This window comes from Prionailurus bengalensis, chromosome A2, assembly GCF_016509475.1.
Source record: "Prionailurus bengalensis isolate Pbe53 chromosome A2, Fcat_Pben_1.1_paternal_pri, whole genome shotgun sequence".
NCBI classification, from domain to species: Eukaryota; Metazoa; Chordata; class Mammalia; order Carnivora; family Felidae; genus Prionailurus; species Prionailurus bengalensis.
The window spans coordinates 153583330-153596327 of NC_057348.1; the positions used below are offsets into that span (position 1 = coordinate 153583330).

The window sequence follows — 12998 nt, forward strand, 5'->3', positions numbered from 1 at the left end:
CTAGATCTTTCTAGTTATGCAGAAGTTATTTGTGCTAGTTATGCAGAAGTTATGTGTAATCATGCCCATTCCAACAGAACCTATTTGTTTTTTTAGTTTTTCCCTAGGTAAATCTTAGAGGCAGTTAGCTGTCCCTAGATAAAAAATGTTAGGAGAGTAGAAAAAGATCATTTTGATTTTAAGTAGAAAGCATGAAGGAGGAAGGGTTTAAAACTTATTAGCTGGGAAGGGTGGGGAAATTCAGAGAGGAGTAAGAGATTATTCCCAATAAGGGGAAGGCAGAAGAAAGATAAACTTCAGTGTGTTTAGGAGGAGAGTGGATAGATAGGTTGAATGAATCAGAGTGTTCAAGTTGGAAAATTGTAAGAAAAAGTTGGAAAGGTAGTTTAAATGCCTTTAATGCCTTATTAAGGGTTTTGGATTTATTTTATAATAGGATGCTTCTGAAGCATTTTGAGCAGAGGAATGATACGAAATGGTATTTTAGAAGTATTAATTGGATGGTATAATGCAGGATAAACTAAGATAAATGAGGGAAGAGAGGCTAATTAAGGCATTCATTACATTTAAGTGAAAAATAGTGGCCGAGATTATAGCAATGGCAGGTGGAATACAAAGGAAATTGCAGATGTGAAAAACCACATGAACAAAGGTTTGTGGGGAGAGAGTTGAAGTAGAAAGAATAATGAGGAGTTCTAAAAATCAGCACTTCTGAAAGGTAAGTACCTACAATTCATTCATTTAAATTGTTCTCCCCAGAACCCAGAAAGTTCCCTCTTACCTCTCCATAGATAATCCTCTCCTTCATTCCTGGTCCCTGGTATTCTCAGACCTACTTCATGTCAGTATAAGTTTTTTATTTGTTTTTATTTTGTGGTTTCTAGAGTTTCTGTGGTTTCTGGGAATCTTTTTTTATTTTTTTATTTATTTTATTTTATTTTTTTTTAATTTTTATACGAAATTTATTGACAAATTGGTTTCCATACAACACCCAGTGCTCATCCCAAAAGGTGCCCTCCTCAATACCCATCACCCACCCTCTCCTCCCTCCCACCCCCATCAACCCTCAGTTTGTTCTCAGTTTTTAAGTCTCTTATGCTTTGGCTCTCTCCCACTCTAACCTCTTTTTTTTTTCCTTCCCCTCCCCCATGGGTTCCTGTTAAGTTTCTCAGGATCCACATAAGAGTGAAACCATGTGGTATCTGTCTTTGTATGGCTTATTTCACTTAGCATCACACTCTCCAGTTCCATCCACGTTGCTACAAAAGGCCATATTTCATTTTTTCTCATTGCCACGTAGAATTCCATTGTGTATATAAACCACAATTTATTTATCCATTCATCAGTTGATGGACATTTAGGCTCTTTCCATAATTTGGCTATTGTTGAGAGTGCTGCTATGAACATTGGGGTACAAGTGGCCCTATGCATCAGTACTCCTGTATCCCTTGGATAAATTCCTAGCAGTGCTATTGCTGGGTCATAGGGTAGGTCTATTTTTAATTTTCTGAGGAACCTCCACACTGCTTTCCAGAGCGGCTGCACCAATTTGCATTCCCACCAACAGTGCAAGAGGGTTCCCGTTTCTCTACATCCTCTCCAGCATCTATAGTCTCCTGATTTGTTCATTTTGGCCATTCTGACTGGCGTGAGGTGATACCTGAGTGTGGTTTTGATTTGTATTTCCCTGATAAGGAGCGACGCTGAACATCTTTTCATGTGCCTGTTGGCCATCCGGATGTCTTCTTTAGAGAAGTGTCTATTCATGTTTTCTGCCCATTTCTTCACTGGGTTATTTGTTTTTCAGGTGTGGAGTTTGGTGAGCTCTTTATAGATTTTAGATACTAGCCCTTTGTCCGATATGTCATTTGCGAATATCTTTTCCCATTCCGTTGGTTGCCTTTTAGTTTTGTTGGTTGTTTCCTTTGCTGTGCAGAAGCTTTTTATCTTCATAAGGTCCCAGTAATTCACTTTTGCTTTTAATTCCCTTGCCTTTGGGGATGTGTCGAGTAAGAGATTGCTATGGCTGAGGTCAGAGAGGTCTTTTCCTGCTTTCTCCTCTAAGGTTTTGATGGTTTCCTGTCTCACATTCAGGTCCTTTATCCATTTTGAGTTTATTTTTGTGAATGGTGTGAGAAAGTGGTCTAGTTTCAACCTTCTGCATGTTGCTGTCCAGTTCTCCCAGCACCATTTGTTAAAGAGGCTGTCTTTTTTCCATTGGATGTTCTTTCCTGCTTTGTCAAAGATGAGTTGGCCATACGTTTGTGGGTCTAGTTCTGGAGTTTCTATTCTATTCCATTGGTCTATGTGTCTGTTTTTGTGCCAGGTTTCTGGGAATCTTAAAGTCTTTTGTGTCTGGCCCCTCTGACTTAGCATGATGCTTTTGAAATTCATCCATGGGTTGCATGTTGTCAGCGGTTCCTTCCCTTGTGTTGCTGCATAGTAAGCCATAGTTTTTGGCTGCTATGAATAAAGATGTTCTGAACGTTAGCATATAGCTTTTTGGGTGAACATACGTTTCCATTTTTCTTGAGTAAATAATAAGAGTGGGATTGTTAGGTCATATGTGAAGTGTATAACATATAAACATATAAACATATAAACATATAAAGTTTATAAACATATAAACATAAAGTTTAACTTTATAAGAAACTGTCAACTATTTTTCAGAATGGGTCTTCATTTTGCACGAGCCATGTAGGAGAGTTTTAGTAGCTCCACATCCTTGTTAACATTTGGTATCATGAGTCTTTTTAATTTTAGCTAACTGAAGTTTTAAGGCAGAAAAATAGAATGAATAAAATGGGAATGTTCAAGTGGAAGGAGCTAATTTGGAGGTGGCTGACAGTGGGGACACTGGTTTCAGTTTCTGGTATTGAGTTTTAAGGGTTCTCCAAGTAGGAAAATGACCCCAGAGATTCTATAACTTCTCTTATAGAACTTCTAATGGAATGGCACTTTGGAGCCAGATAGTCATGAGTTTGAAGATTAGCTCAATTACTTTCTGTGTGATCTTAGCCAAGTTATTTGCCCTTTCCAAGCTTTAGCTTTTCCCATTTGTCAAATGTGAAATAATAGATGGTTACACTTAGAAGAGGCGCTGATGCAAAGTTAGCACTCAGCGGGTGGTAGCTGTCATCATCTTGGTCTTCGTCATCATCATGTTTGCTGCTTAAATATATATTTTATGCCCCCAGTAACTTAGGAGTTTCTTGCACATCTCTGCATTTCTTCCCTTCCTAACCCATCTCCCTTTGCTCATCTTTGCTCATCCCTCACCACAACAGGAGTGATTTTGTTCAGCACTAATCTTGTCTAGTCACTTCCTGTTCTGATCCTTCCACTCATGTTGTCCGGGCATAAATATCTACGGAAAGCCTTGATTAAGACTGCTGTTAGAAAAGTCTGGTACCACCTATTTTTTCCTTTCTACTGTGTATCAATTCTGTAATTTGTGTAATCTTTCTCCTGTCTACAATACTATAAAATCCATGAAGGCTGGCACTTGGAAGGTACTCAGTTAATTTTTGAGTAGATTATCTTGTTTTAAGATTGTTCAGGACAGGATTTTTACTACTTAATTTAAATTCTTTCTGAGGGTACCTGGGTGGTTCAGTTGGTTAAGCATCTGACTGTGGATTTTGGCTCAGGTAATGATCTCCCGGTTAATGAATTTGAACCCTGGTTCTTGGATTTGAGCCCTGCATCGGGGTCTGCACCGCTGGTAACAGTATACTATGTAATTTTTTACAATTAAAAAATTTTTTTTAATTCTTTCTGACATTTACCATATTACTTTCTTTTTTAAAAAAAATATTTATTTATTTTAAGTAGTCTGTACAACCAGCATGAGGCTCGAACTCATGACCTCAAGATCAAGAGCCGTATACCCTTCCTATGGAGCAGCCAGGCACTCCAGCGTGTTACTTTCTATGGCATAAGTTCTTAACAGATATTCTTGAATCTAAGTAGTGGTTTGAAATAAGCTTACATAGAATTATCGGGTCAAATAAGGTAAAGAGTTTTAAAAATTATTTTACTGTATTTCCATTATGACATTAATACTTTATAGAAAGTTTGGAAAATAAAGAAACAGAAGAAACACAAGAGGATGGCAGAATTCTTGGCAGATGCTTTTAGATTGCTTTCCAGAAGAGTTTCATGGTATACTGTTACCAGCAGTGCTTGAGTGGTCCTGTTTCTTCTCCATTTTGCCAGTTTATAATTTGATAGATGAAATTAGTATCTTTAATTCCATTTATTTGATTCATTAATTACTCTCTGTTGAGTTGTAATGCCGCCTTTCTCATGTTAAATTCTTACCTACTAGGATAGGTTTCTGAACATTGTTGTTGATTTATGTTTATTCTTACATTCCTGGTATGTTGAACTCCCATAACTTTATTTGTAACTTAATTTTTAAATTTTAATTCCAGTATAGTTAACATATGGTGTTATATCAGTTTCTGGAGTACAATATAGTGATTCAACAATTCTATGTATTACTCAGTGCTCATCAAGATAAGTGGACTCTTAATCCCCTTCACCTATTTCACCCATCCCCCCACCCTCCTTCCCTCTGGTAACTATCAGTTTGTTCTGTAAAGTTAAGTCTGTTTTTTGGTTTGTCTCTTTTTTTCCCTTTGTTCATTTGTTTTGTTTCTTAAATTCCACATATGAGTGAAATCATATGGTATTTGTTTTTCTCTGACTTATTTTACTTAGCATTATACTCTCTAGATTCATCCATGTGGTTGAAAATGGCAAGATTTCATTCTTTTTTATGGGTGAATAATATCCCAGCATATGTATGTATGTACACACACACACACACACACACACACACACACACTCTACATCTTCTTTATCCATTCATCTGTCAGTGGACACTTGGACTGCTTCCATAATTTGGCTATTGTAAATAATGCTGCAGTAGGCATAGGGGTGCATAAATCTTTTTGAATTAATGTTTTCATGTTCTTTAGGTAAATACCCAGTAGTGGAATTGCTGGGTCATATGGTAATTCTACTTTTAATTTTTTGAGTAGCCCCCATACTCTTTTCCACAGTGGCTGTACCAGTTTGCATTCCCACCAATAGTGCACAAGGGTTCTTTTCTCTCCACACCCTCGCCAACACTTGTTGTTTCTTGTGTTTTTGATTTTAGCCATCCTGACAGGTGTGAGGTGATATCTCATTGTGGTTTTGATATGCATTTCCCCGACGACGACGAGTGATGTTGAGCATCTTTTCACGTGTCTGTTGGCCATCTTGATGTTTTCTTTGGAGAAATGTCTGTTCGTGTCATCTGCCTATTTTTTAATTGGATTATTTGTTTTATTTATTTGTTTGTTTGTTTGTTTATTTATTTATTTATGGTGTTGAGTTGTATAATTTCATTTGCAAATATCTTCTCCCATTCAGTAGGTTGTTTTTTGTTTTGTTTTGTTGATTGTTTCCTTGGCTATGCAGAAGCTTTTAATTTTGATGTAGTCCCAGTATTTTATCTTTGGTTTTGTTGCCCTTGTCTCAGAAGACATTTCTAGAAAAATGCTACTATGGACAATGTCAGAGACCTACTGCCTGTGCTGTCTTCTAGGATTTTAAGATTTCAGCTCTCACATTTAGGTCTGTGATCCATTTAGAGTTTATTTTTGTGTATGGTGTAAGAAAGTGGTCTGGCTTTATTCTTTTGCATATTGCTGTCCAGTTTTCCCAGTATCATTTGTTGAAGAGACTTTTTCCACTGCATATTCTTGCCTCCTTTGTTGAAGATTATTGGTCACATAACTGTGAGATTTTTTCCTGGGCTTTGTATCCTGTTCCAGTGATCTATGTGTCTGTTTTTGTGCCAGTACCATACTGTTTTGTCCAGTACAGCTTTGTAGTATAACTTGAAATCTGGGATTGTGATACCTCCAGCTTTGTTTTTCTTTCTCAAGATTGCTTTGGCCATTCAGAGTCTTTTGTGGTTCCATGCAAATTTTAGGATTGTTTACTGTAGTTCTGTGAAACATATTTTTGGTATTTTGAAAGGAATTGTATTAAATCTGTAGATTGCTTTGGGTAGTATGGACATTTTAACAATATTTGTTCTTCTAGTCCATGAGCAAGGCATATCTTTTCATTTGTGTCATCTTCAGTGTCTTTCATCAGTGTTTTATAGTTTCCAGAGTATGGGTCTTTTACCTCCTTGGTTAAGTTTATTCTTTGGTATTTTATTATTTTTGATGCAATTGTAAATGAGATTGTTTTCTTAATTTCTCTTTATGCTGCATCATTATTAGTGTATAGAAATGCATTGGATTTCTATAAGTTGATTTTGTATCCTGAGACCTTACTGAATTTGTTTATCAGGTCTAGTCGTTTTTTGGTGGAGTCTTTGGGGTTTTCTATATGTGGTGTCATACCATCTACAGATAATGAAAGTTTTACTTCTTACTGATTTGGATGCTTTTTGTTCCTTTTTCTTCTCTGATTGCTGTGGCTAGGACTTCCAGTACTATGTTGAGTAAAAGTGGTGAGCGTGAACTTCCTTGTCTTGTTCCTGACCTTAGGGTAAAGGTCTCCATATTTTCCCACTGAATATGTTAACTGTAGGTTTATCATATATGGCCTTTATTATGTTGTTAACTCTCATAACTTTAAATATATTTAATATGTAACAGGGTTAATATTCTTCATTTGTTTTTATATTTTTTATATAGTATAAAAAATATGGTATATTTTTGTATTAGTTTTCATGTATCTGTGCGTTTTTATATTCTGTTTAGAGTTCTCTCTGGTTTTTGGGTGAAATAGTCTCTCATGCTTAATTGCATGTATGTAACTATCCTAGAAATACCTCCTTCTGTTTGTCTTTTTTTTTTTTTTTTAACTTCTGCTTCTAACTGTAGTTCTATAAACTAGTTGTAAGGGTCCCAGTTTGCAGACCTGGCAAATGGAAAAAAATAAGAACAATTTATTACATGTGTCGTATATAAGCACATACATGCTGTGTATATGTGTGTATGTATATATATATATATATATGTGTGTGTGTGTGTGTGTGTTATGTATGTATATGTTTAATGTTGCCAACTAGTATTTCCTTTTTTTTTCTTTTTTTTAAAAAATTTAAATGTTTTTATTTATTTTTGAGAGAGAGAGAGAGCCAGCAGGGAAGGGGCAGAGTGAGAGGGAGACACAGAATCCGAAGCAGGCTCCAGGCTCTGAGGTGTCAGCACAAAACCTGATGCGGGGCTTGAACCCACAAACTGTGAGATCATGACCTGAGCCGCAGTTGGACGCTGAACTGACTGAGCCACCCAGGCGCCCCTGCGAACTAGTATTTCTTAAGAAGGATTTTTGTTGTTCTGAGATTATGCCCTTTAATGGCTTTATTTGGGGGTGGGGGGAGAGAAGGGTTGCCACCTTGTGTTGGTCTCCAAAATTGTTTTTAAAATTTACCTAATTGTAAAAATCTAAAAATACGGGAACTGCTACTTTATCTCACACTATAATGACTTTCTTGGCGGTAGTGGTATAGTAACAGGGCTGTTTTGGTCACCGAAAAGCATACAATGAAGTTACAGCTTATGGGGGTTAGGTTTTTTAACATCTGGATGTAATAAAAATATAACATTGAATCAGGATTACTTTTACAAATTACTTAGAAAAGGATGTCACCACGTTGGTGACTTCTCAGCAAGTCCAGCATAACCATTTTTTCCCTGAATCACTGGAATAGATTATTTCTTTGCGTGGAAATAAGGTAGAGCAGTTTGCTTTTGTTTAAGGGCAGTGTTGCACAAAACTTATCCATCTTTCACTGTTAGAATCACACTTTCCATTGAGAGCTATTCACTGAGAATTGAAACCGAGTAAGAGATTTACATCTTGCATCCCATGCTTTCTGCTGGACTTACTCTGGCTCAGTGGTAGCATGTTAGGCAGAATCCTTACCACTTAGTGTTTTCTCTCCTCTTCCTGAGCATCTTCTCACTCATGACCCACTTCAGTAAAAAAATCAGGGGTCATGGAGGTGTTAGGATGATACTTAGAGTAGTTAAATTTGAGTGAGTATGGTTGAATATCTAAAATGAGTTTTGGAGACTAAACACTTGTTTCAGCAGTGCCACAATAGTATTAGGTTTCCTGTCTGCTTAAACTCCTTAAAACAAGCTTATCTATACCATTTACCGTACATGTACCATTTATACCTTACGTAGAATGTTTTCTTTATAACTGTAATCAACCAGTTAAAACCTCCTGAAAGTATGACATGAATAATGGAATGTATACTAACTGGTTCTTTTTATTTTGTTGTTGTTTTACTTTAAAAAAACATTTTTTTTCTTTTAAGAAAAAAATTTTTTTTGTTTTTGTTTTCTTTTTTTTTGTTTGTTTGTTTATTTAAGTAATCTCTATACCTAACGTAGGGCTCGAACTCACAATCCAGAGATCAAGAGTCATAAGCTCTGGGCTCCTGGGTGCCTCAGCTGGTTGAGCAACCGACTTGGGCTCAGGTCGTCATCTCGCGGTTCTTGAGTTAAAGCCCACGTCAGGCTCACTGTTGTCAGGACAGAGCTAGCTTCAGATCTTCTGTCCCTTACTCTCTCAAATAAAACAACAACAAAAAAACCCAAACAAACAAGAGTCATTCACTCTGCTGACTGAGCCAGCCAGGTGTCCCTAAAATACTTTTTATTTGAAGAGATTGTAGACTCACATGAAGTTGCACACACAATACAGAGAGGTCCCTTGTACCAATCACCCAGTTTCTCCCAGTGGTAATATCTTACATAACTAGAGTTATCAAGACTAGAAGATTGACATTGGCACACTACAATTAACTAGCCTTCAGTCCTTATTCACACTCACCGGTTTTTGCATGCACTCATGTTTCATTTTCTTGTATGTCCGATGTGTATAATCCTGTGGTGTTTAAAAAAATAATTTTAAGAATAGTTTGGATTTACAGAAAAGTTGCAGAGATAATAGAGGCTTCCCATATAGTTCTCACCCACTTTCTCCTATGACATATTATGAATGATGATATCTATACAGTAGATTTGTTACAGCTAACAAACCTACTTTGGTATATTACTATTAATTAAACTCCACATTTTATTCAGATTTTACTAGTTTTCCCCTAGTGCCCTTTTTCAGTTCCTGGATCCCATGCAGGATACTACATCACATTTAGTCATTACATCTCTTTAGACTCATCTAAACTCTGACAGTTTTTCAGATTTTCCCTTGTTTTTAATTATCTTCATAGTTTGAGGAATCCTGGTTAGTTATTTGTAGAATATCCCTTAATGGGACATGGTTTAGTTTGTTTGTTGTTTTTCTCATGATGAACCTATAGCTCGGATTATAGGCTTTTGAGAGAAGACCACAAAGGTGCCATTTTTATCATATCGTATCAAGAGTACATGCTATCAACATGACTTACCGTGTTGATGTTGAACTTGATCACCTGGCCGAGGTCATGTTGGCCAGGTTTTCACTATAATTAGTCTCCTCACTTTCATACTCTATTCTTTGGGAGCAAGTCCCTCAGCACAACTTATATTCAAAGGGTGGGGGGATTTCAATTCAACTTCTTGGAGGGGGGATTATCTACAGAAATTATTTGGAGTTCTTCTGATAGGTACTTTTAAAGTTTATGGAAACCGCATGAGTACTGATATCAGTCTAACGTATCTGTTCTTTGCAGGGTGGGAAACCCCGTAAACACCGGAAGGATCGGCTACAAGATTTAATTGATATAGGCTTTGGCTATGATGAGACAGACCCATTTATTGATAACTCAGAGGCTGTGAGTAATGTATCTTTAATATAGCAGCAATTCTTTGTTTGGGATAGAAGTCAAGGATAAAGTTACTAAAATAGTTCAGTATTTGTTTTTACTAACTAATCCCCTATTGACGTCCATCTAAATTGTTTCTACTTTTTTATGTGCTTACGAACAGCTGAGCATCTGTGTACGTTTATCTTTGTGTACTTGAATAACTATGTAAGATAATTAGTGCAAATGTATGTACAGGATAAATTTCTAGCAGTGGGGTTTATTCATTAAGGGTATTTACATCTTGAATTTGATTGATATTCCCAGACTTGGGTAGGTGTAATTTCAAATGGCTTCCAGATAAGACCCATATGAATTTGAAGATTGGAGCTGCTGGGTTGAAGTTAATCTGGCAGACATCTTTAAAATGTGCTTCATTTTTTCATTACTGCCAAGCCTTAGTACAGTGGTGGTGATTGAATGCCAGCCTTTATCAAACCCTATCTGTTTTGTTCCAAGCCCTACAGCTTTTTCCCTGGAATCTTCTTTCTTTTATAAAATGAAGAGGATTTAGGAGAGCATTTAAGGACTATAACAATCCATTGATCACATAGCAAACAAATGCAGGCATATTGTGTTTGGGGGTAGGTAAGGTGTATGTTCTTACATTCTTCTCAGTGCACTGGAGAAATCTAAACAAACCCTGGGCTTATGGCATCCTCTGCATTGTTCAGTGATTACTTAGAATACACAGAAAGGGACACCAAGGTAAACATTGTAGTACTACCCACAAATTAGTATTTCTTTTTCCTGTTACTACAGTGCTTGGTTGTATAGATGATGATAAGGCATACAGTGGTAGGAGAATCATAGAACTTCCAGCAGGAGGCATACTGGATACCCTGAGTTGTTTCAGTGTTCTGACCTAAACTGGTTTACCATACCAGGCAGCCTGTTCTATAGGAGTAAACTTTTGACAATGCCCTTTGGAGTAGAGAAGCCTTCTTGTTACCAGAAAAGGTTGACAAACCTTTTTGTAGATTAGGGCATGGGATGTTTTAAAAAGTCTTGACCTTGATTTGAAATACAAATCAAAATTTCTAGATTCTAGACTCAGCTCGGTTTCTAAAGATTTCTAGACAAATCTTTTAGCATTGCTCAGTTTTCTCTGCTACAGTCAGAATATTTGAATATGGTGTTTTTCATACTGACTCTTGCAACCCATAATTGGATTACATATCACTTTAGAGAGTGTGGCCAGCATTTTTAACAAAAGTGAAGTAGAATAGAATAGGAGCTATCATAGTAAATCATAGTAGATTATGTGAGTTTTTTTTATGTGTGTGTGTGTACACACTGGGATTTGATGTGTAACATATTTCCCACTTGGGTTGTGGTGAAAAAAATTTGAAAAGTACTGCCTTAATAAATAAGGGTAAGTTTTGTATGTAAAAGTTGTTGAACAAAAATTATTTTATTAGTTGCTGACATTTAGAGGACAAGGTAGGTTCCTGTTTAGTAAGAGGAAATTGAACTAGATTACAGGTTGTTTATTGACTCACAAAATAATTTTGTATTGTTATTCTTACAGATTATTGGGTTCTTATGAGATAATTCAGACATAAGACAATTATTATCCAACCAAATGATTTTCTGTTCTTTTCATTGATTGTAAGCTTTCACTGTTTGTAATTATTTGATAGTGAAAATAATCTGGTTCTAATTAATTTTCAGAATCATGTACCACTTATAAATACCTGAAAATAAATGCTTTTAAAGATTATTTTTAGTCTCACTTATGCTGCCACGTTTTGTGAAGACTGAAAGAATGTTTTTCTTTATTTACTAATAAATAATACCAGGCATGAATAACACTTTTATTTAGTTTGTCTCTTGTAAATTTCACTAGAACGTTGTGAAGTAAGTGATGTTGTCACTGTTAGACAACCCCAAGATATCCATGTTAAGTGATTTCCTCTGGGTCACGATTGCTAATCATTGGCAAAGGATCTAAATCCAGGCCTTCTGAGTCTCAAGTTCAGCGTTCCATTGCCTCTTAACACATTCTACTTGGATGGCTAAATTAAATATGCATAAAGAGCTTGTTCTCCTGGAGAGTGTTCCGATAGGGAGAGCTTAGGAAACACTGCAGCAGACCGATGTTGAACACACCCATGTTGCTATGTAACGTGGTGATGAATGTGTTTCCTACTGCATGATGTAGTGGATGGTTTGGGATACAGCCAGAGCCTCTACCATAAGCTTATAAAATTACTCTGGGGGTTCTTATCCTCTCTAAATTTGGTTTTCACTTATAAAATGCCTTTTTTGCCTCACAAAGGTATCAGGAGGGCCAAGTGAAATAATTTATATGAAGAAGCATTGTAAATTATAAAGCAGTGTAAGCAAAAAGTAATGTTTGTCACGGTTACACATTTCCAGAATAATTACTACAAAGTCTTTTCACTTCTAATTCTTTCTCTTCACTCCTTTGCTTACAGATAGTACCGGACCCTTTCTGAAGGTCTTACCCATAGATCTTTATAGTAGCCCGTCAACTGAAGCAACAGGAAAGGGATTCATTCCTTTTTTTGACTCAGTATGATTAAACTGGAAATTCTTTTTCTATTTACCATTTAATTTAAAAGGATACAGGTTAAAAGCAAAAACTTTTGCATGTAGCCTTAATGTTCTTACAGTAACTAGTACATTCCCTATATTCCTTGTCCAGTGCAAAGGATCTGCTTAAAATCTGCCTTTCTTAAAAATATAAAATATGAAGAACCTATAAAGTAGAGTTCTGGGGACCTCAGGTAGCAGGTATCTTGCTTCTATTAGATAAGTAACTTGCTCCTTTTTTCTCAGCCACTATGGACTCCCATCATTTGGTTAAGATTGACCCTCATTTAATGTTTGCTTTTGTCCGTTTTCATCAGGTGAGAAATGATAAACTTTAAAAATCCAAGCTTAGAGGACATCAGCTTAAGTGTTATTTTAGGTCAGACCTTCTATCTAATTTAGACAATTTGCATCTCTTGATCCAGGCAAAGTACCTGGCTCATTAAAGTGTATGCTTACTGAACTGGGCAGTTATTTTTCTGTTGCGTTTTTAAACACATATGTTATTTTATGTTTTAAACTTTTAAACAATTTTCTTCATTTAAAAGCTTAGAGCTAAGACATAAGAAATAACTTTGTTATTTATAATCTTATGAATAAAATT

General features: G+C 36.2%; 1 protein-coding gene across 3 annotated transcripts in view; it reads left to right on the plus strand.

The window, feature by feature from the left end:
* The window catches only part of UBN2 (ubinuclein 2), a 79696-nt gene that overhangs the window by 19544 nt on the left and 47154 nt on the right, over nt 1-12998 (plus strand). For 2 of the 3 annotated variants that reach the window (XM_043589686.1, XM_043589687.1), the window contains exon 3: nt 9704-9805. The exons of the other annotated variant lie outside the window; for it this stretch is intronic. In XM_043589686.1, coding sequence (XP_043445621.1) covers nt 9704-9805 — 102 coding nt within the window. The remainder of the gene's footprint in view (nt 1-9703; nt 9806-12998) is intronic. 3 annotated transcript variants of the gene reach the window in all.